This window comes from Rattus rattus, chromosome 7, assembly GCF_011064425.1.
Source record: "Rattus rattus isolate New Zealand chromosome 7, Rrattus_CSIRO_v1, whole genome shotgun sequence".
NCBI lineage: Eukaryota > Metazoa > Chordata > Mammalia > Rodentia > Muridae > Rattus > Rattus rattus.
In genome coordinates, this window is record NC_046160.1 from 1,669,118 (window position 1) to 1,694,169 (window position 25,052).

Genomic DNA, 25,052 nt, shown 5'->3' on the forward strand with positions numbered 1-25,052 from the left:
TTTTGGACAGAAAAGTTTTATCTGAACAATATGCTTTTGAAGTACCATGACCAAGAAGCCAACTGTTTGATTTTTCTCTTAAGTACTTGTTGTGACACTTGCTCACAGAAACAGAATTTGTCATATGGCTCTTTCACTACTGCAGTGTCACTATTGTCTTCATTAGACAAGAACAGCTTGTGTAAAACCTACACATGGCAGGGATCTTTTGAAGGCTGTTTGTTAAAATGGGGATAGGTTTTCAGACCAAAGAAGTGAAAAGGCTGTACAGAAACTCCAGAGTAGCCATCTGGGAGAAGTTATTGGAGTCAGGGCCCAGTTAGTCATGGTTTTAGAAAAAAGACTGATGACAGAGTAATATGTTGGCAATTTCTAAAATGCTTCAAAGGGAAAATAATAAAGACTACTTAATCATGAAAGAAGTAGACACTGAAGGGCAGAACTGCTGAGATGTGAAAGTTAAGTCATTTAATGTCTTTTAAGAATGAAGTATGGCATTTTTGACATGCTTGGCAATAAAAATATATCTGAAACATAATAAAAAATATATATCTGAGGCAGTAAAACAGAGCTTATGTAATGAGCATACAATTTTCTATAATGGAAAAGAGTCACAACCAACAATAATAATATAAGTGTACATCTCAAGAACTAAACTAGAAGTCTGCTTTAAACCAAAGGAAAGCCACAGTTAGCTCAATAGTAGAAATACATGAGTTATGAGAAAAAATCTATAAGAAAAAGTCAATAACTGATTATCAGGAATAAAAATTAGTAACAATTTTGTACAACCTATAAAGAGAAAAACAGAAGGAAAAGTCACTGGTACCAGGAACAAGAGCTTCTGCAATACATTTCTTGTGTATAACTTTGTGTTATCTAAATTTAAATGCTCTTCTAAGAACTCAAATATAGAATGTCAATGAGAAGGGAACCTGGGCAAGAACAGAAATGAACTCAGTTTCATCTTGTTTTAGAAGATGACATAAACTTTTCTCCAAGTAACAGAATGTGCTCATACATGACTTTAGGTATTGATGTCCTAATTTAAGCATTACTAAATAAAATTAATAAGGGATTAGCATATCATGAACAGGTAGGATATATGAGTACTTAATTTAAAGGGAATCTTAAAGAGGTTGGCACTTGATATTTTAATTTGTGTAGTTTAGCACATTAACAGATGGAAAATGATATAATCCTTCTAATGGTTGTTCGGGTAACATTCAATGGCATTTAATATTATAGACTGAGATTCAAAGGCATTTGTTTAACTGAAAGAAAGAAAATATATGTAAATATCATAATATACAGTATACACCATGTTATGTTTGTAAAATTCATAAGATACAATGTGACAGATTGGCTTGTTATGAAAAATTTCACTGGTTTAGACAGCAGGGATAAAAATCTAGAACATAGATAAAAATTAGAAGTGAAATAATGAAGTGATATACATTCAGTGACATGAACCTTTAAAAACTTTAATTCTTATCTACTGACTGTGCACATGTACATACATGTGTAACTGGACATACAAATATGGAAGTCAAAGAACAATTTGTAGAATGCATTTCTCTCTTTCAATCCTGTGTAGCATGGGTTTGTCAAGTTTAACAAGTGTTGAGCATTGTCATGAGCCCAGTAAACCTTTTCCTTTTGAAAGTTTGCTATTTATTTTTATTGAGAGAAGTTCTTAATGTGTACTAGGACAGCCTTGATCACATGGTCTTCTTGTGTCACCTTTTTATATGAAATATTTTGATCATTTTCTTTCCTCCAACATACTTAATCCTTTTTACCTACCGAACTTCATGTTCTCTCTGTCTCAACCTCTCTTCCTCTTAAAAAAGACAAATAATAACAACAAAACAGTTTACAAAAGTGAAGCAACCAATCAAAATAAGCACACAAAACAATAATGTGTTTTGTGTTATTTTTTATTAGCATACATGTGTGTATGTGCATATGCAACATATGTGTGGGCACCCATGGGGATCAAAAGAGGATACTAGATTCCCTGGGCATAGAGTTACCTGACACTGAGACCAACTTGACCTGGTTGTAGAAATCTGAACTGGGGTCTTGTAGAAGAGCATCAAGTGTTCTTACCTGCTGAGCTACTTTCATAGCATGACATTTAATTTTTAATAGAAAATGAAGAAAAATGGTCTTTATGTTCATTGGGTATTCTTGTTTGGGGGCAGTTAACTGTTCATGAAAGGTTGATCTTGATATTTAAGATTTTTAAATGTCTACAATGAAACATAAAAGAGTATGTCTTAATAGAAATAAAGTATCTTAAACAAAACAAATAAATACAGTATTCAGAAAAGAAAATATTAATAAATTAGATTACATTAAATTTTCTGTTGGCAAGTTGGTGATTCAGGGAAATATTTTAATGTATTTAACCATAACAGAAATTATATCTTCAACATATTAAGGGCTCCTATGATTAATTTTAAAAGATGGGTAATTGAATACAGTAAAATAGACAAAGAACTTGAATAGGTTGCTTTCCAGGGTGGATAAACTAATGACAAAAGTATGCGTAAATAGCCACTAAACACCATTAGTCATCTGGGGGCTAAAACTCAAGCCTTACCGAGAGAGGAGCAAGATGAATTAGAGTAAGTAAAACTGAGGTTACTAATTCTTTTTTCCTGGACAGAAGGCTCACACTTATTTTCAGAATCAAGAAACAGATCACACAAACATCAGGTTTAGCAAAAGATACTGCAAGTGGCATAACAAATTATCCTGTTCACATGCACTGAAAAAGGAGGCAAACCTAGTTTGGGGACCATTTAAAACAAGAAAGTGAATAAATAAGTAAAGAAAAGAACAAAAACTATTGAAAGAATGTGAACTTCATGTTCTATTTTATCTTGGTAAATTTTGTTTCAGTATGTTCACTTTGAAGCTTATCAAGATTTATAGTCACACTTATACTTTGCAATTTAAACATAAATGTTTAATTTTATTATATGGTTTCTGTTAAAAACAGATAAACTAGAATATTTCTTTTTCTTAACATAATACTTTATACATGAAATAGTTTCTCTTGCATTGCTCATTAACTTGTTTGGGTTTGGTGAGCAGGGATAAACTTATATACAACAAGCTGTCCATGTATGTCAATTTATGTCTGGGTTATGCTTCTCATGACTTGAACGTTTTGTGTTTCATGATTAAAAGAAAAAATGATTAAAACTTTAAATGCTGGTTGATCCACCCCTTGATGTAGTTTTAACTCCTGTCAAGAAAGGAACAAATAAATAAAAAGCAGTTTCAATTGGCCTTTGGAGCCCTTCATCTGTAGCTAGGAGCCTAGGTCCGCTGGGGAAGCTCCCGGGGGGACTGGCTAAATGTTTACACTAGCGGATCCTAAAGATGCCAGGAGCTTCACAGCTTCTCTGGTAATGGAACTGATGGCTGTTTCTTTTAGAAAAATCTTTGACTGTGATTATTGTACTCAACAGGTGATAAGGTGCTTCTCTTAAAACCACAGGTAGAAAAGGTAAAAATGGTGTTTGATCTAAATATTAAAAATATGTGTAGTCACTTCATTTTTTTGTTTCTGATTAGTTTTAGATGTATAATGTGCTCTACATGTCTTGGTTATAGTTTACTGGCTTTAAATTATTGGGCATGGTTAAAAATTTGTAACATTGGTAACAGAAAGTTGGCTTAAAATTGGAGTCATTCTAGACAACCCATGGCATGAACCAACCCAGGGCAACAATTCTAAATTGGAATAATATTTTAATATAATTCTTATCCTAGAAACCAGACTTATAAAAGAATTTAGGTCAATGTCTTTGTTGAAGAATTAGAGCCCTCACCATCATTCGTTCATATGCAAGAATTGGCAGTCAAACTTTAAAGCATGAGGAATGGACTTGGTGTTTTGGAGAAACTGGTTTTGGGAGAATAGATGGTTTGTTGGAAGTTGAGTTTAGCTTTCCAAAGTTATGGTTGTGCTCTGGTGTTACAAGGGAACCTTAAAGACTGTAGTTAAAGATTGCCAGTGTTACATTGGCTACAGTTTACAGTTTGATCACACACAGGCTTAAGAGTCTAACTCACACATATTTGTAATTAGGAAAAAGTCAAACAGGTGGAGATTGTTACAAGATTTCCGAAAGGTTGATGAGGCTCTGGAACTTTTAAGAGCATTACAGCCTGTTTGCTCATGCCAACTGCTATTTCAAGAAATACATGTAGAATTATTATAGATTTAAAATATTGTTTTTATGCTCTTTCTTTACATCCTGGTGATTTTGAAAGATTTTCATTTAGTGAGCTTGCTTATAATTTTGGAGAGCCCATGAAATGATACCATTGGAAAGTTTTGCCTTGAGGAATCACTCTTGGCCCTACACTATGTAAAAATGTTTTTGTCACTGTTTCAATATGAGTAGCTAAGATTTTGAATCTTATCAGTGTATATTATTCATTATATAGACATTTTAATTTTACTACAAGCCTTTACTCTTACAACGTGCTTTAAATTTTGGGAAGTAACTCCTGGTCCAGAAAAGATTCAATATTTCTTTTCAATATTTGAGACATTAGTCAATTAAGAAAAGAAAAAATTTTCTAAAATTTGTGCCATGTGTGTTGGCAACCCCTTTCTTTTGGTTCAGAATGGGACAAGGACAGTGTCAAGGCAGGAGATTCTCAATTGTTCTTACAGGTTCTATCCTACCAACCAGTTGCTGGGAACAGGAGCTGCATCAATTGTTCGAGTTCCTGGTGTGATCCCATACCTCTGGATGAAGACTGACTCCCAGTGGTACTCTACAGGCAGAAAAGAGACTTTGGCATTACTGCGACAGTCATTGCTACCTTCGCCATTTCAGCCACCACTGCTGCTGCAGTGGCTGCTGTGGCCATATCTCAATTGGCAGTTGTCACTGGGACTATGGATATGTTGTCTGCAGAAGTCGCCACGGCATTGACTGTGCAGAATAGCATTAATATTCAGATTCAGTTGGTCATTCATAATTTCAACCAACAAACTGCTCTCAATTGAACTTTCTCTGGGAAACCCATGTTATATGTTCTACCTTTTATCATTCTATGTGTGTAACCCCTGTTAAGGTCCTTAATAGCAGCAAGGCTGTTGGGGATTTAAATGCTTATCTTGATTGCTGGCTCTTAGCAGCTGCCCCTGGGCTGTTTTAAAGTACCAACAGATCCAGTCTCAGGCTGAAACCAAACAGGTTTGGTTTTCATTGGCTGGGAATAAGTCATCAGCCCAAAATAGGCTCAGTTTGTACAACAAGTAGTTAGCCAAAGACAGGAAACCTTCTGGGACCATACTTGCCTAAGACAGAAACCCTGAAGCTGGCAGGGTTTTCAGAGACAGGAAAGCGTTTTGGAACCCCAGATTGATCCTAAGACAGGCACTACTTAAAAAAATAAAAGAGGGAGAATTTTTAGGCCCTACCTTGGGGTGTTTCCCTTCCCCCTCACTGAGCCTTTTAGCCTGCTATAGCAAGAAGATGTTTACACCCTTGGCAGCTGCTCTTGTCCCCTGATTTGGGGCCGGGACTTCCCATGGCATCCTTCCTCCCCACTGAGCCTTCCAGCTTGTTGTTGTTAAGAAGTTGTTTATGCCCCTGATTGGGCCCGGTACTTTCCACAACACAGACTTTTCCTGTTTTCCCAGTTGGAAATTTTCACCTGCCTTGTTTTTCCACTGTTTTTCCTCAGGTATATAAGGAGATCTCAGTAAAGCCTTGGTGGCACTCTCTGAAAACGGGTGACCTGTGTACGTGTTTTCTTTCAATCCGGCAGACCTACGCCCGATATTCACACAGTGGTGGTGCAGGTGCCGTCAGTATATCCTTATCTTATTTATGATCTTCTATATGGATGTCTATATACACTGCACCAATGTAAACTATGTGTGACATCACCCTATACTACTGTTGATTTCTTCAGCAAGAGCAAAGATCTATTTAACTTCTCAAGTAACATTCTCTGTTTCTGTTTCTGTCTCTCTCTCTCATATACACACAGAGGGGGAGGGAGAAAGGGGGAGTAAGAGAGAGAGAGAGAGAGAGAGAGAGAGAGAGAGAGAGAGAGAGAGAGAGAGAATCTATTATTCTACTTTGTTAACATTCAGTGGAAATATCTAACATTTTTTATTTTTAAGAATCCTGGTTCTGAATGTATTTTTGAGCACTACCAACAAGAATTTCAGTCAGATGCAGCGGGATAAAGAGATTCCTTAAGGAGCAATGAGACTAAAAGATATAATTAAAAGGGGACAGTATTTTAAAAAGCAGTGATGATGGGAAGTAAACAAGTACGCAGTAACAAAAGAAAACCAATATAACATTGTATAGTTGGCATTTAAAGAACTAATGAAAAAATGTTTGAAGTCATGTGGCAGGAAATTGAGCTCAGATTCTGTAAACAGAAAGACTTAAAGTGAAGCAAGGATACACTGAGTTTCTGAATTTCCTTGCCATCCAAGAAATCAGTACTATCCTCTGGCTCTTCCTTTAAGAGTCAAAATAAGGGACATTAAAAACATTAGCTAAATAAGCAAATTCCAGAGATAGAAGAAAGTAGGTAGGACATTGATGAATAAAAAGCTCCTTTTCAGGAGTCCAGCACTTGAAAGTGGCAGGCAAAGTCACTGAGTGTAGAATGAATTGGGGAAAGAACATCAAAAAAGGTATATGAAAAGGAGAAGCAAATCTAGTGAGAAGATAACCGTGTGTTATTCATCCACAAGAACAACAAATCTCAATGGGAGTTTCTCACAAACTTACTTTAGAAACTGCTATTCTGTTTTTTTTTTAATTATTCTTTAATCTTTTCTGAAGTCCAGACCTTATCACACTCCTGTTCCACACCTCATGCCTCCTTCCCCATCCCCCAACTCCAGGAGGCTATCACAAATTCCCAACTCCTGCCTCAAAAGAACTCCCCACTACATTGGGGCCTCAAGTCTCTTGAGGGTTAGGTGTGTCTTCTCTCACTGAGTCTAGACCTGACAGTCCTCTGCTCTATATGTGTTGGGGGCCTCATATCAGTTGGTGTATGCTGCCTGGCTGGTGGCTCAGTGAGAGATCTCATGGGTCCAGGTCAGTTGATATTGTTGGTCTTCTTATAGGGTCTTCAGCTCTTCAGCTTCTTCCAAGATTTTCCCTAATTCAACCACAGGAATCACCATTGTCCGTCCATTGGATGGGTGTAAATATTTGTGTTTGACTCTTTCACCTTCTTGTTGGGTCTTTCAAAAGGCAATCATGATAGGTCCTTTTTTGTGAGCATACCATAGCATCAGTAATAGTGTCAGGCTTGGGAGCCTGGATCCCAGTTGGCCTTGTCGCTGGACCTCCATTTCCTCATGCTTTCCACACTTTTATTCTCTGGCAGTTCTTTCAAACAGGAACAATTCTGGATCACAGTTTTTGACTGTGGGATAGCAACCCTAACCCTCCACTTGATGCCCTCTCTTTCTACTGGAGGCAGGCTCTACAAGTTCCCTTTCCCCATTGTAGGGCATTTCATCTTTGAGGCATGAGAGTCTCTTACCTTCCAGGTATCTGGTACATTTTTTTTTTCTTTCAGAGCTGGGGACCGAACCCAGAGCCTTGCGCTTGCTAGGCAAGGGCTCTACCACTGAGCTAAATCCCCAACCCCTCTCTGGTACATTCTTGAGAGTCCTCCCAACCTCCAACCTACAGAGATTGCCTGTTTCCATTCTATCTGTTGGCCTTCAGGGTCTCACTCCTGTTCTCCCTCACAATACCTGATCACGTTCCCCTCTTCCTCCCCCTGTTCTCTTTCCCACTCAAGTCCCTCCCTCCCCCCACCCGGTCCTGTGATTGCTTTCTTCTCCCTCTCCAGTGAGACTGAGTTTCCTCATGTCGGCCTTTTGACTTGTTAACCTTGAGTTCTGTGAATTGTAGCCTTGGTATTCTGTACTTTTTGGCTAATATCCACTTATCAGTGCATACATATCATGAATGTCCTTTTGGGTCTGAGTTACCTCACTCAGGATGATATTTTCTAGTTCTTTTGGCCTGAAAAAACTCATGATTTCCTCATTCTTAATAGATGAGTAGTATTTTATTGTGTAAATGAACCACATTCTCTCTATCCATTCTTTTTGTTATAGAATATCAAGATTGAGAAACTGCTATTCTTACAGAACTTTCTTCTTTGAACTTTGTGAGACATGATAGAATACACATGGACATCTGCAGAGTGCCAATATTGAAGATGCTCTAGCAGGCATGTCACTTAGAACTCAACCACTACTATCAAGTAGCTACCCATGTGCTTTCTTCACTTTAGCTGATACTGTAATTATTATTAATGATCTGTAACCATCTAAAAAGCTCACTCTGCCTTTTGTTTGCTGAAAAGGTAGGCATTCATGTGAAATCAGCCTAATTTAGTATGTTGAATTTTTTTTTCAAGTAGTAGAGAGGTATTTAACACACCCTGTTGGCTTAGCTGTTCCAGAAAGCTATTTTTCCTATGTAAATTTTAGTAGCTCATAGTTGAGGCCAGAATTCTAGAGTTGCTTTCATTTCCTTGCATTTTAAAATTTATCTAATAGTTGCATCTAAAATTAGGCTTACCTATTAGCATAATCAATAACTGTCATTTCTCTTAACTACAAAACTCTTATTCACTTATTTTTTAACTGGAAATATTTCTTTATTTACATTTCAAATGTTATTCCTTTTCCCAGTTTCTTGTCCATAAGCCCCTATCCCCTTCCCCATAAGGATGTTCCCCCTATCCACCCCCTTTACAACCCCCTGACATTCCCTTGCACTGGGGGTCCAACCTTGGCAGGACCAAGGGCTTCCCCTTCCACTGGTGTCCCAACAAGGCTATTCTCTGCTACATATGCAGTTGGAGCCCTGGGTCAGTCCATGTATTTATTGTCTTTGGGTAGTGGTTTAGTCCCTGGAAGCTCTGGTTAGTTGGCATTGTTGTTCTTATGGGGTTGCAAGCCCCTTCAGTTCTTTCAGTCCTTCCTCTAATTCCTTGAACTGGGGTCCCAATCTCACTTCAGTGGTTTGCTGCTAAGGTTTGCCTCTGTATTCGACACACTCTGGCTGTGTCTCTCAGAAGAGATCTATATCCGGTTCCTGTCAGCATGCACTTCTTAGCTTCATCAATCTTATCTAGCTTTGGTGGCTGCATATTTATGGGCCACATGTGGGGAAGGCTCTGAATGGCCATTCCTTCAGTCTCTGCTCTAAACTTTTCCTCCATATGCCCTTCTATGGATATTTTTGTTCCCCCTTTTAAGGAGTGGAAGTATTCTGCATTTTGGTCATCCTTCTGCTTGAGCTTCATGTGGTCTGGGGATTGCATCTTGGGTAATTCAATCTTTGGACCAATATCCACTTATCACTGAGTGTTTTTCTGTGATTGGTAACCTCACTCGGGATGATATTTTCTAGAAATGTTTGACTTCAATGTTACTACGGTTATAAACAATATTAAAGGAAGTTTTCAGTTAAACAACAAGCATTTTAATTACATAATCATAGCAAAATATATTAAAAGAATTCATTATCAACCTGAAACTTAATCAAAATATTATATAATTTCATCCAAGAACTAGGTAGATTCGTTTTCAAAAGTGGCTGGTGAGATGACTTCATGGATCAAGATGCTCCTAACCAAGTCTGATGACCTTAATTCCATCCCAAGAATCCATACTGTGGAAAGAGCATGCTGAGGGCTCGACACTATCCTCTGATTTCTATAGGCATGCTATAGCAAGTGTCCAGCTCCCACTTGCCTAGTGCCTGGTATATAAATAAAAACATAATGTAAAAATGGCTTCGTCCTCTCATCACAGACACAGAAAAGTCCCTTCAGAACAATGGGTCTTACTAAGATTTTTTTTAAACTGTGTCCTGACTTAGGTGAATGGGCATTTAATGTACAATAACTGATATTTACCCTCATCCATCTTGACATTCATGGGTCTCAAAGCTTCCACTTTGCTAATTGAGAAAGTACGTGTTTACGCTGATTTCCTAATGTTAAAGCACAAGCTATGATTGCAGCAATAAACACAGCTTCTCCTGCTGCCTTCATTACTCAGTCAAAAAATCCTATCATTTAGTTTTATTTTTAGTGTAGAGTAAGTTTCCAAGTTAGCATGCCCATTAATACTAAGTAAAAGGGCTGAAATGAAAATCTGTTACCGGTTAATGTCAGAGTCACCATTGGTAGATTCTCTAAGGTGATTTGGCAGAACTGAATCCTGCTTCTGACCTTCTCTAGTGCTAGATTGTTTGGACCAATGTGAAATTGCCTCAAATTTAGATCTAAAACAATTACTGTATATATTTTTTCACATAAAAATGATATCATAATGAAAATTCCTTGCCAATAAGTAAATGAAACAAACTATTTGTCTTAGTTACAGTTTTTATTATTGTGATAAAACGCCATGGTTAAATCAACTTGGGTTCCTTTCCATTTTATGTGTCAAGGTTACATTCTAACCTTGTAGGAAGTCCAGGTAGGAATTCCAGGTAGGAACCTGGAATTGAAAAGAGGCCATAGAGAAGTTCTGCTAACTGGCTTGCTGCCCATGATTTACTAAGCCTGATTTCTTATACAACCCAGAGCCATCTGCTTTGGGCGGTACTATCCCCATAAGAGTAGGCTACACATCAATCATCCATCAGTACGATACCCCACAAGTTTGTTTGCAGGTTAATCTAAGGGCACCGATTTCTCAGTTGTGGTTCCCTTTTTTCAACGGACTCTAGCTCTTATTGAGTTAATAAAAACAAAAACAAACAAAAACCAAAACTAGTCAATAAAAAAATATAAATAATACCATATTGGTCCTTAAAAACAGCATTATAAAATTGCAAATTTGAATGTTACATTCCTACATTTTTAAGGGAAATTCTTAGAAAAATGTTTACTACTGAGCTGTAGGCATTAGATCATTTACATTGAGACAAAAATTCAAAGAGGTAAGGGCAAGCCAGCATTTTATTGCTGCTCGCACTTGAGTGCTCTAGTTTCTTATCTCTACTGTGTTGGTTAATGTCTCGGCTTCACTTTTGCCATTGGTAAAATGAGAAAACAACTCTCAGACTGGTAAGGTTGATGCAAGGACCGATTAGTACAGTACTCAAAACAATAAATAAGCATGTAACTGACAATTATCTTGGCAATGGTTCTTACTCTGCATTATTAAGTATAGTACTTTTATCTTCACTTTACCTGTGAGGAAACTCATGCTCATAGGTTTAAAAAATATCAAAATAAAAACCCAAAAGTGTATTTTTTTGCTTTAGAGTAAATTAATGTTTATCACTAAATTATACTGTGATTTTTATTTTATTTTAAGTCGGCCTTGACAGTTTCTCTTCCACATATTCACCAGAGAGCAAAAACAATAAACTTGTGTTCTATGTTGCATTCATTAGACACAGAAGATGTTTATGTATTAGTTTGTTATTGTGGTACTGAGGGAGGTGTTACATACAGAACTCAGTGCATGTTTGGTAAATTCTCTACCATTGACTACATCATCGGCCATTTAAAACTTTATCTTTATTCAGAGTCTTGTGAAGTTGTCCATGATGGAATGAAGCCTGTGAACACTTCTTCCTTTGTCTTTCCAATGACTTTAATTACATGTATGCACCACTATGTGTAGTCACAAGTGCAAATTTATCTACTTATTATGTTTGTTTGTTTGTCTGTTTTTGAGACAGGATTTCACTATTTCATCCTGGCTGTCTTGTCACTCACAATGTAGACCAAGCTGGTCTTTAATCCACAAATCCACAGAGATGTCTCCTGAGAGTTGGAATTAAAGGTGTGACAGTCTAACAGGGAGCACTTTATAGCTCATAATTTCAATTGGGATGCGTTGTTATACAGCTTCATCATTTAATTTATTACAGTTTGGGCATACTCATTAAATACCAAAAACTTTTGTTTTTAAATTTATACATAAATGCTAATTGTTTTGAAAATATTTTTCCATCAGAAAACCACAGAAGACAGATGGAGGAAAAGCATGACTTGGTAGAAATAATGTTATATCTAAGATAAAACCAAAGTCTTCATACCCAAATGGTCTGTAATGCTTTGTCTTCAGGAGATTGAAGTAGGAGGATTATGTGATTCAGTGTCATTCTGGGCAATGCAGTAAGACCCTGAGTCACAGTCAAAAGTATACGGAAGTTGTGGTAAACTGCTTGCCTGGCACCTATATGGCCCTTGGTTCTGACCCTGTTACAGTGAAAACAATAACTGAACACTCCAAGCTTGGATAATTAAAGTGAACTAGACAAAGCAGTTATACAGACCATAGATATTTTGGGGGACAAATAATATTCCTGAAGATTGCAGGTGAAATGCAGAGAGATGTATTTTAAACATCAGTGTACTCCTTAGATCTGTTGTTGAGTCTAAATTTTCACCGAAGAATGTCCACAGATTTAAGACTTTCTGAATTGAACTTTTGGATGCATAGTGTCAATTCCATTTCTGGTTCATCCCCTTTCTGCTGAGCTGTTTGAGTCATTTGCTCCCAAGAGACTTTCAGTAAACAGCAGCATGACAGGAAAAGGCCCATGTCAAGCTGTCTGCATTGTACTCCTTGCCTGCTGCTTATAAGTAATTCAAGTAACTGACTTTTCTGACACTTAGTTATACTTTTAATATTTCACTTGCGACCTAAGTATACATGAAGACTTAAGCAATTCCAATGAAAGACCTGGCTTTCAGAGTGATAGTCACTGAGTCAGAATAGACTTGGGATGGAGTCACTCATCAAAAGCAATGGCTTAACACATAATTCAGTCTTTTTTTAAACTAATTTACTCACTCTGTGTTTGTATTAAGTGGAGACTATGATTATACCCATTTTATAGATTAAATGACTAGGGTATAAGATAGCTAAATGTCATGTCAAGGTACAGCTAGAAAATGTCAAAAATGAAACTCGCAACCAGCTAATCTGATTCTATTTTTTACATATGTCCTCACTAGATGAAATTGCTTTTCTGAGGGCATTAAAATATGCATGAGCCTGGGCTTTCCACATTTAGGTTACTTAGATGTTTGAACAAAAGTAGCAGAAGTATAAACATGCTAATCTTCGGGAGAGAGTTCTGATTTTTCTGGATGGAAAAAAAAATCTTGGATTTAGAAATCTCAAGACTCCTGCATTTGCCTAGCCTTACATTCTTGCTTTAAAGGGCCTAAAGGCAGAAAATACTCTTACCTCAGCATTTGAGGCTGAAGCTATCAAGTCTGTAATACTGAAATAAAAACATCTGGTATTTCTACTCTAAAACTAACCTGTAGTGGAAATATAACGGGGATAGAAGTAAATGTCCAAAGGACCCAACACGTAATTTAAAGCCACAAATTCCAGACTTCTATCCACTTTGTCTGCAAGCTCTCTTAGAGTTAACTCCTTCCTCACCAGACAAGGAAATCAGCATGCCCGATTACCCAGTAAGAGAGCCTCACACCGCACTGTACTTTTTCCAGGTTTTGCTGGAGGCTAAAGGAAGGAAGAGATGTGGGGAAGAGTTAAATAGGTAGAGAACTTGGTTCAGCTCAGGATGTCCTCAGCGGAAGCAGAGAACGGAAGGCTAGAGGATAGAGAAACTGCCAGGAAAGCACCTTAACAGATGTATGAGTCTGCTCCTCAGTTTGGTGCAATAGGCTGGTGGGTCTCTAAAGTCTTTTATCACAGTGTAGGCAGATGGCTCAGGCCGGGGCTACAGCAAGGGGTGGAGCAGGAACACTGAGTATTGTAGGAAGCCAGTGCGGGTGTTGAGTCCTGCCTGCCCCTGCATTCTTCAAAGAGCCTCTATCTTTGCAAAGGTTCAGAACAGGAAACCCAGGTGCATATACATAGCCAGAGTTCCTCCAAGTCACCATCCCCTGGGTTTGTGCTCCTTCCCTTTAGCTGTGGGTTCCTTTTCTGGCATCTTCTCAGGTACCCCCGCCCAATCACGGCAAAATCCCGGAGAAGTGGAATCTCCACAAGATTTTCGTGGGTCTATTACAGGGGCCTGGGCATGCTCAGTAGGCTACATGACTCTGGTGTTTCTCTCTCTCTCTCTCTCTCTCTCTCTCTCTCTCAGAAGGGAAGGTGGCGAGTGACTAGTTAGAAGTGCTTGTGGCAAGTCTCCGCCCAAGATTCCCCCCGCAGGGGGAAGATGCCAAGGTAGAGGGACCTTGCTTCTCAGCATCTGAACTTGGAAGGGGCTGCAGCTGCCAGCTGAGGCCACTCTTTCCTCAGCCAGAGGACCGGCCAGCCGCTCTCCATGGTACTGCGGAGAGCTCAGCTCCGCCCTTCTCTTTCAGAAGGACAGCACCCGGCGTCACGTAACCCAGCCTTCTCGGGCTTCACCACCGCCTCTTCCTTCCCCTTTTCCCTCTCCTCCTCCTGCTCCCCCTGCTGCTCCCCTCCTTTCCATGTTCTTCCCTTCCGCACTCTTGGAGATAGACGCTCAAGCCTGACGCCTCGGAAAAAGGCAGCAGCAGTCGCCTTATCCTTAGACCTCAAGAAATTCGCTTTGACCATACATGTTTCTGGGTCTGGCTCGAGCTGAGGGGAATAACCAGGCAGGTAAAGGAGCTCAGTTCGGGGGAGGGGAGGAGGGGGGATGGGGCGAGGCAAGCTGGAGAAGGGTATCTTTCCCTGTTGTAACTGGGCCAGGATCTGCCACAATTACCGAGGGAAGGGTGGGTGGTGGGAGGGTGGTGGAGTGGAGATCTTGGTTGTTTTGCTTGTAGCCTTTCAAATGGCAAGATGAGATGGTGAAACTAGGTAGTAACTTAAAGGCTAAATGCAGTGATTTAACATCCAAAGAACGAAAAGGGAAAGGCAGTTAGAAAACAAAACAATAAAATGAAATATGTCTACATCTCTTTCTTTCTCTTCCTTTCCCATCAGACCTGACTGTGTCCACCCTTAATTTGTGCAGTAGACTTCAGGCTCCAAGAAACTGCACTGGTGTTAGAGATGGTGCTTAGAGACTGGGCGGGAAAGCCAGGGAGGATTTTGGGTGTGCACTGGTATTGAAATACTTTGCAAAAGGCAGAGGCAAAAAGAAAAATATGTAAAATTTCTCTCGTAGATTTCAGAGTCTTTATGAAGATATATATTGAAAGGTGTCTTGGTAAGGGGTGTGTGTGTGTGTGTGTGTGTGTTACTGAAAACATGATAAAATAAATGCAACTGCAGCTGATCAGCATACCGTATTGATCCGTCCAGTGACTTGGGAAGGAATTTTGTTCTAGAAACAGAAGAGAAGATTAATGAGGCTGTTCGGCAGCTTTTGAATTAGAGCGCTCCTGTTTTGGCTGCAGTATGGTTGTTTTTCAGATCCCTTTATTTCATCCTCTAATTTGTGAAGTTACCAGGTCTTTCTGGGTACCTAGAGAGAATCCTTTTTCTCCATATAGATATAGATACTGTCTTTCACACAATGGGCATCCTCTAGGAGCTGGGAGAGCCAGTTGACCTCTCTCGTGATAAGAATATATATATGCTTGGTTTTCTCCTCCTTCCCCCATTCTTTATAAATGGTCAAGGTGTGCGTTAGAGGAGGAGGGTACAAGAGAGTAGGCAAAAAGGGTTTATGATATATGTAAAATTAATTCAATAAGCACCAATAGTCATCTAGCCAGCCTTTCTCTGTCCTTTCTCTATCTCTGTCTGTTCACACACACACACACACACACACACACACACACACACAGAGAGAGAGAGAGAGAGAGGGAGAGAGAGAGAGAGAGAGAGAGAGAGAGAGAGAGAGAGAGAGATACACGGATCCACAGACAGAGACTGAGACAGACATTTTCAGATATACAAGCAGAGAACGGCTCAAGCACTACTGTTTTGATAGACCAGACCTATTTTGCCAAATACTGAACATTTCATATTTTTCATGCTCCTTAAATGTGAAAGTATACTCAATAATATGTGATTATTGATCATTTTTAAAAGCACCTTTCTTGGGTTTGGCATAGGATAAGGGAAGATATAACTTGTAATAGCTGATGGTGAACAATGTGTCAGCCATAACAAATAGGCAACTGGGATTTTTATTACCATTTGATAAGGAACAGTGTATGAGTATGTCTGTGAGGTGTATGTGATGTGTCTGAGGTGTGTGTGTGTGTGTGTGTGTGTGTTTGTGTGTGTGTGTTGTATTGCTACTGTGGTGTGTATGTGTTTAAAGACGAGAACCAGCCATCAATTTCATCTAAGAACTTGAATTGGGATCCCCTAGCTTGATAGCTCTCAGCTGACACCTGTAGGGATTGCTCTGAAGAGAAATGGTTTCAGCTCCTTCGACGGAGGAGCAGCCACAATGCAGTGCCATAAATTACTGCTAGTTTCAGCTTGTAGTGGGAAAAAAGTGTTAATTGGCTAGTGAGCTCTGTATCCAAGCTATAAATTTGGAGAGAGAGAGAGAGAGAGAGAGAGAGAGAGAGAGAGAGAGAGAGAAGGAGGGAGGCTGAGACATGGTAGGGTGACGTGTTTGCTTGGAATGACTAAATAAATATTTTAATTTTTCCACAAATTTGAGTTATTTGGTTTTAAAAATTCAAGCCCCTCCTTGAAGATTTATAGTTTCTGTGCCTTTTCAAAGGTCTGTCAGATTAGAGTTGAGTAACAGGGAGTGATTTAGTGGCAGAGTGAGTGATTCAAAGGTATGGCTTTAAATTCTAGCATCCTGGAGCCATAACAGTCGAGGTGACATACATGCCAACTGTTGTGACCACACAATTTCTAGTGGGTGACACCTAGATAAGGACTTGGGGAGGAATCTGATCACTATACTGTTAGGCAGAAGATTCAATGCTCGTTTCTGAAAGGACTCATGTTATGGCAGTAAGGACTTAAATACTAAAATTTATCTCCAGTTAGATGTTTTGTATATTAACAGATTGTATATTTGATTAAAAAGGAGGATATATTTTCTTGAAAATTTAAAGAGAATCTCAAGAAGCCCCTATATTCTTGTCTGGGAGACAAGTAAAGAAGTAGGAATTGCTGTACACACATGACAGTATCCTCCTGCTGAAAGTTGATGTATTTTGCCTGTTATAAAATTTCCTATGAACTGAGGTTTGAATACGTTTTATTATCTGTACATGTAACTAACATACAGTGTAAGTAAAAAAACTTTTAAAAATGTTTTGTCCTCATACATTTAAGAAATTAAAATTTTCTTGGACAATTGGGAAGATCATGGTCAAAATGTTCTTAAAATTCTGGTCACTAATGTACAAATATGGTAAAATTAAGATTGTAATAGCTTGCTGTATGAGTGTGACAATAAATACTCGGAAATATGAAGCTTTAATGTGGGGCAATGCCCCGCATGCACACGTGCATGCGCGCGCGCACGCGCGCACACTCTCTCTCTCACACACACACACAAACACACTCACACCCCTATCAGTATCCACCAAAGATGAACTTTTTGATCTCATAAAACCCCTGGTTATATACCTGCTTTCCTAGCAATGATTATTTGTATGATGCTGTAATTGACTACAGGCCTTCATTTTTATTTTAATTTTTCACAGATTTCTGGGTTCATATAAAACAACAAAATACAATCAAAATGCATCACCAACATACACCCAATTGACATGCTGGAATCTTAGGGTGGTCTTGCAGAGACAAAGACAAGAGAAGAGCTGTTGGGATTGATTTCACCATCTAACAGCTTCTGGCTGTCTCACACCAGGGTTTGAGACCTACCGACAGGACTCGTAGGGCATGCACAGGAAATTTGGCCTTGGCATCAGTGGTGCTGGAAGCCTGTGATATGACAGTAGACCTCTGAAGCTATTCTGGTGTATCACTCTGTCCCTTCTCCTTCTGTGTTTGGAGCCAACATCTGGAGGAACCTCGAGGCCTGCCAAGCAGCCGAAGGTCCTGGCTTAGTGCTGGCTTCGTGTTCTTCTCTGAGAAAAGTGTGTTCTTTCTGACTCTGCTCTCCTATTGCTGGCACCACGCCGGTGGTAGTTGAAGGTGTTGGTTCTGCAAGAGTGAAGTACCTGTTGGTGCCACAGATGCCCTTACTTAACATCATCGTTTGTAAATGGATCAGTGATCTCTCTTGAGCCTCGGTGGCCTTCTTTTTCAGAACGTTGCCTCCAAAGTGTATCCTCCCTTTGGCCTGGAAGTTCTGTGGCTATCCCATACTACTGGGGTCTCTGCTTTCCAGTTGGAAGGGGACTACTGGGAGAGAGGAAGGGGCTGCTGGAAGCGAAGAAGAAGGAAAAAAGAGCTGAAGGAGGGTGTGCCCCTCCCACTGCCGCCTCCCCCATCCCTCCCACTCCTCTGGGGACCCCCATTCTCCGTGACGTTGTCCAGGACCGCTTCGACCCTGTCGCCCCCAGCTTCCCCCCGCCGCACCCCAGCCCTGAGCATGGGGACGGCGCTGGTCCAGCATGGGGGCTGCTGTCTCCTCTGCCTGTCGCTGCTGCTGTTGGGCTGCTGGGCAGAGCTGGGCAGTGGGCTGGAGTTCCCAGGCGCTGAGGGCCAGTGGACGCGCTTCCCCAAGTGGAACGCGTGCTGCGAGAGTGAGATGAGCTTCCAGCTGAAGACCCGCAGCGCCCGCGGCCTCGTGCTCTACTTCGACGACGAGGGCTTCTGCGACTTCCTCGAGCTCATCCTGACACGCGGCGGCCGCTTGCAGCTCAGCTTCTCCATCTTCTGCGCCGAGCCCGCCACGCTGTTGGCCGACACGCCAGTCAACGACGGCGCCTGGCACAGCGTGCGCATCCGCCGCCAGTTCCGCAACACCACTCTCTACATCGACCGCGCTGAGGCCAAGTGGGTGGAGGTCAAGTCCAAGCGCAGGGACATGACGGTGTTCAGTGGGCTCTTCGTGGGCGGCCTGCCGCCTGAACTGCGAGCCGCTGCGCTCAAGCTCACCCTGGCCTCGGTGCGCGAGCGCGAGCCCTTCAAGGGCTGGATCCGTGATGTCAGGGTCAACTCGTCCCAGGCGCTGCCAGTGGACGGCAGCGAGGTCAAGCTGGACGAAGAGCCGCCCAATAGCGGGGGCGGGAGCCCGTGCGAGGCGGGCGATGAGGGCGACGGCGGCGTGTGCCTCAACGGGGGCGTGTGCTCCGTGGTCGACGACCAGGCCGTGTGCGACTGCTCGAGGACCGGTTTCCGTGGCAAAGACTGCAGCCAAGGTAAGGCCTGCCGGACCCCGCAGAGCCTCGGCCTGGGCTGGGCGGGAGGCCAGTGCATGGGGCCTTCCTCCTCCGGAAGCCTCTGGGTGAAGGCTTGTCCCTCTGTGCCATGCTGCCTCCCTCTGCAGCATGGCATTTAACAGACACACTGACCACACCTCCAAGGGACCTCCGTCCAGGGGATCAAGAGAATGGTCTCCCTAAAACCTGCAGCCCAAGGTTGTCAAGTCCTTGAAGTCCTATGGCCATTGCCCACCTAAATGGCCCTCTACTGCCCTGTACCACCCGTAGCTATAGTACCCAGACATGGCCTGTAAGGTTATTGACAACCGTCTAGGAGACTGAACATGGGTTTGGTGAGAAGACTAAATGGAGGGTAAGCAGGCCTGGGCGCAGTAGAGCTGTCCACATGGTTACTGCTCAAAGTAAACTTGACAGGCCATAGGACCTGGGTGCGTTTGCAGATCCAAGACCTCCTCCTGGTGGAAGAGAGATTTTTTTTTCATGAATAGGAGAACTTTAGAAAATATTGGTTTCCATGGTTCTGTCCGAATCCCAAATTTGCCATATTTAAGAAGAATTTTCTGATGTCTTTGGTTTCTTCAATTGTGAGATAGATAGTTCAGCTAACGTTGAGGAATGTTAGAGTTGAGATAACATATTCCTTGATTAACAAATGCTTGGTAAAAAAAAAAATAGAGCAGTTTGGGTGTCACTGGATCAGGATCATTGTCCAGGCTATTGACCAGGATGCATGTGAGCCATGGTAAGAGATTTTTTAAAGATAGTCAGCTGATGACATTTATCTGAGTAGCAGAAGTCGAATTGTTTCTGTGGTCCTTTAGGGCTTAAAATAAACAAAACACATCTAAGTATTATCTTTACCTCTTTACATCTAAAATACTAATTTCTATATGTGTCTTCCATGTTATTTATTTATGTATTTATTTATTTACTTACTTATTGTGACAGTGACCAAGGAAAATATTCTTGTATGACTATAGGAAAACCTTTAAACAGAAAGTGGCTGAATGGTGTTCCTAGGACGAAACATGAATGTGTTAGAGGCTAAGCACGATGGGCGGTTTCGTATATTCCAGTTCATTCCATTAGGTCAAATCAAGGCATTGCATTATAGCTGTAGTGGGGACAAAGGTAAATTATTATATCTGATTTAAAAAGACAGGCAAAAAAAGCTCTGTGTGGCTGTACTTTTGATTTTTTGTTAGTTTGTTTTCTGGTTTTGGTTTTTTTCTTTTTTTTTTTTTTTTACTTTTGACTGATACTGTTAAGAGAAGCAAGTCTTTGTAATTCTTACTAGACTTGGCAGCTCTCTTTGGCCTTAAAAGAAAGGAAGACATGATGAAATTTTGTAACTGCTTAAACAGCAAAGAGACTCAGTTAGGAAGCCAAAAAAAAAAAAAAAAAAAAAAAGTCATTCATGAGTGGCCTGTAGCTTCCATGAAAACAGTGATGGGACGTTCAAGAATTACTAACTATGCTTTTTTTTTTTCATATGGGTTTGTGTTAGGTACTTTGGTATAAGGAGTTAGAGATGATTGCACCCCACGTCCCATACTGCACTTTCAGCTCTGCTGGTGAATTTCCATCTATATAAGATCAGATTTCACGTTTTAAAAAGATGACACAGAACAATCCTTTTCCTCTACCAAATCTAGCTGACTTGTAAATCATGACTGTGAGAGCGATTTGAGATCATGTCAGTGATACAGCTTGAAGCTGCATACATTTATACTGATCAATAGAGAATAACAAATATAATTTTTATACAAAAATACTTCTCTAGGCATCCCAATGCCACTTTAAATGATAAAGAAGGCAACATAATGAAATATAACTTCCTTTCTTAAATTAAGAAACAAACATGACACAATGACAGCTTGTACTGTGTGGGAGAGTGTTTTAAATGAATTTTAAAAATATTTCTATGCATTTTAATGTTGGGATTCAAGGATCATGCATAATCAGGAACAGTTAAGACTGAAGAAAGCCCGAAAAAAGTAATGTTAAAAAGAAACAGAATTAGATGTTTCCAAAATACATTTTGTTTTGGCAAAGGCATAGTTCTTTCTGTAAGGTGCATGTTTTGAAATTAACAGGAGGAGACTATTGGGGCATCATAGTATCTGGTGGCTAAGAAAACTCATCCCAAGAAAGTCAGTCCATCAGCATTGTTCTGAACATTCATTCATATTGAGAATTTAAGCTGAAAGATAATACAAAGACTCCTCATGGCAGGAAAACAAAAGGCTGAATTCTTTTCATTATTAGAGAAGTGGGAGATGGAATGATTATGGCATAGTCTGTCTTCCCAGAAGCAATTGCTTTTCTTTGCTTATTTTCTGTTTCATGTGTGTCAAGTGACTATTGAATAATTAATTGGAGTGGATGCCTCTCCCAACACTGATCATGCAGGACAACTGTGGGAGATGGTTACTATTCAGATGAAGTGTAAACAAAGCTCTGTCTCCATTCAGTATTTACATTGATTACTACATTCTTTATAAACCCGAATTAAAAACAAAATAAATAAATATTCATTACAGAACATGTTCAGGAAAGATTATAGCTAAGTAAATATTAAACACAAAGTTAATGCACCCTACAATTCCTTTTATACTTAGTTTAGGAAGCTCATTATTATTGTAGTGGCCTTCTATTTAAAACACTTAAGAACTAAAACTATGGTAACAATTTCTAGTAATAACAATCTGGTTTTATCCTTCCCATCTACAATGTCTGTGATAATCTGTACCTATATGAGTTTCCAGAATATTTTTGTTGAATGAGTTCTGTTTTATTCTTGCTGTATTTACTTAGGCCTAATAAGATTTGTTGATTTATCTACATATTTACGTACTATTGGAGAGAAAACACTAGAAAAGTTGTGCTTCATGATCAAGTTAGTGACAGAGCCTAGATCAGATCATAATCACCTTATTTCCAAATCATGTCTCTTCTCATATACTAAGTTTTTCTTCTTTCAGATTTACTTTGTGTGTGTGTGTGTGTGTGTGTGTGTGTGTGTGTGTGTGTGTATGTGTGGTGGAAGGAGAGTAAAGATGTTTTTCAAAGAAAAAAATACATATAAAATGGCCCTAGACACTGGTATTTTATACACCATTAATGTTTTTGACTCTGAACATTAGTCTCAGAGCACAACTACTTAACAATGTCATCCTTCTTGAATGATGGATGCTCATGGGGCACATAGCTTTTTCTTTGGATTATACTCATGTAACTGAGCCAGTGCCATTATTAGTTAATAAGTTTCTACTTAAGGGTGGTGGTAGATTCCTAGCAGCTTCGAAAACTTAGAGAACTTCATGACCATCAAGCTTAAAATTATGAATAAAATGGCAATCAATACAACATTAAACTATACTTGTGATCCCCAGATCTAAGTAAGTTCTAGAGTTTTTAGGATCACATGTTAAAATTTCAAACTAGATTGTGATGCCATTTTCTCTGTTTCTTACTTAAATTACTAAAAGGGCAGATTATTGCTTAATATTATTGGACGTGGTAGTGTGGTAAATGTCTTTATTGAGGTACTGCTTCAATTAGGTCTTTTATGTAACTTATTGAAACTAGAAATGTGATGAAACATATTCATATATTCATTAATTGATCATATATATATATATATATATATATATATATATATATGAATTGATTGATTGCTTTGCACATGCCAGAGCATTAGACTTATGCAATGCAGTAGTCAGTACACTTTCTTGAATAGTTCAGCAAATCTAGCAAGGCCTGTCTCTAGTACTCTCTTGAATACGGCATGTGGATCCTACCTCATCAGCAATCCTGTATTCTACTGAGGAGGCAAACTATTTAAAGACATATGTGTGTAGGGATTTAAAAATAGAGACATATTATTTAAATGGCTATAAGATGTGTTGAGTTTTAAGATAGTGGACCTCACGCACAGTTTTCTCTAGGTGTGGTTATTGAACTTAAAGCTGAAATGTGAGAGGGACTTGCTGTGAGATGTTGATTTGGGAAACTCAGAGGTACCAAAATCTATACAGAATGTGGCACAGTCCATGCATGCCACTGGCATTTGAATGTAACTCTCAGTCCATATCAAGAGAGTAATAGTGACAGGTCTTGCTAGGCTTGCTGAACTATTCAAGAATTTTAAGCTTCATCAACACAAGAGTAGAGCATGGGAGATGAGAATGGCAGTCTCAAATTTATGTCTTACTAATGACATGCTTATGAATCAGATTGAAAGAGGCCAAAGGAAATGAAAAAAATAATTCTGTTACTCTGCAGCAGTTGTTAAGAACCCACTGTACATTGTAGCCCAATGTAGAGGGGAAAGATGCTTGACTAGAATCCCTCAAGTCATAGGCATGTCTTAAGCAATGTGGAATCTTCATGGGCTTAGTTAGGTATAGAGATTTAAGTTCATTTATTATTTAGAACACTGTTATCCACGTGTAAAACCATGATCCCAACTCTGTTTAGATTATCAATTTGTTTCTCTTGGTTATTCCAATTGAGGTCATAGGCTTCAGGAGCACAGCGGCAATACTATACTATATCATCCTCCAAGTACGATACATTGTAATCATCTTGTCTTTTTTAAAAAAAAGTAACACATATTGGCTGTCTGGTGCTACACTATAAATTGAATCCATTTACAATGCAATATTAACTATGTATAATATTTCTACAGTTTCTACAAGAGCCTAAAATTCTTATAAGATAGTTTTTAAAGTTAGGTTGAAAATACTGAAGAAAAATACTGAGAAATTGCCAGAATTTTATTTGAGGTCTGCCATTTAGCAGAAAGATTGGCTACCTCTGTTGAAAACCTTTGACTAGGCCAAAGCTCATGAATAGATTGCTTTTCTGTGAAACATACTGGATATGTCTTACTATGTGACAGTCAAGGCATATGTTTACTTCCGACTATAAAATTATCTTAACATCGTTACCATTCTAGAATTCCACAGGTTCATAGAATTTGTTTTGTTTTTGTTTCTCTATTCTGTTGAGCAATTTTAGTTTAGAAGCTAAATTACTTATACTTTCTGGTTTTCCATCTGAAAGATTGCAAAATTTAAGACTTGGCATAGTATCAGTATTTGCTTCACATAACCATTATGAAAACTAAGCTGGTGTCTGTAAACACAGAGAATGGCAAGTGACCAGGCTGGGCAATGGATGGTATCTGCTTGCTTGTGCTTTTGTTTTTGTTAGGACCACCAGTCTTCTCATTGAGGCCATTTTCTCGAAGGGTGCTTGCATGCAAAATTCAAATTCCAATGTAGTAATGTAAATTTTCAACTTATGAAGAAAAGAAGTAATGAAGACAATAAGATTTTGTTTCTGTTTTATACAGTTGTTTTAAGTTTGTCTCTTTTAAAGCTGTGATTCAAAATTCAAAAAAATCTTAAAACGTTTTGACTCAATAAATGTTAAACCCAAAACATTTCTAATAACTGTCTTTCACCCTTCATATAATGCCAGCACTCTGTCTCAACCCCGTACTTAAATACCGCTCTTTCCAACTTACCAGTTGTGTAAAATTGTACTGGGCAGAGGCTGCAGCTCAATAGCCAAAAACTTTTAGCTTGTGCAAACACTGGGTTGGATTCCAAGAATCTGGCCAAGAAAACAAAAGCAAGAAAATAATTCTTTTTCTATCTTTAAAGTCTATAGTGTTATTATCTATCTACAATAGGTGCTTTTTAAATGGCCAGCATAAACAATGGTGTCCAATTTATAATTTTTTTATTTTCATGTAAAAGTAAAACTTACTTATATATTTGCTGCAGGCA

The 25,052-nt window shown here is 39.4% G+C and overlaps 1 protein-coding gene across 2 annotated transcripts in view; it reads left to right on the plus strand.

Annotated features, from left to right (window-relative positions):
* The first annotated feature begins 14,149 nt into the window (after nucleotides 1-14,149).
* Nrxn1 (neurexin 1) overlaps nucleotides 14,150-25,052 on the plus strand; it is a 1,103,898-nt gene continuing 1,092,995 nt past the window's right edge. Inside the window, exons 1-2 of one of the 2 annotated variants that reach the window (XM_032907818.1) lie at nucleotides 14,150-14,629; nucleotides 17,605-19,227. In XM_032907818.1, coding sequence (XP_032763709.1) covers nucleotides 18,456-19,227 — 772 coding nt within the window. In that variant the 5' untranslated portion in view covers nucleotides 14,150-14,629; nucleotides 17,605-18,455. The remainder of the gene's footprint in view (nucleotides 14,630-17,604; nucleotides 19,228-25,052) is intronic. The other variant, XM_032907826.1, reaches the window with a different exon arrangement.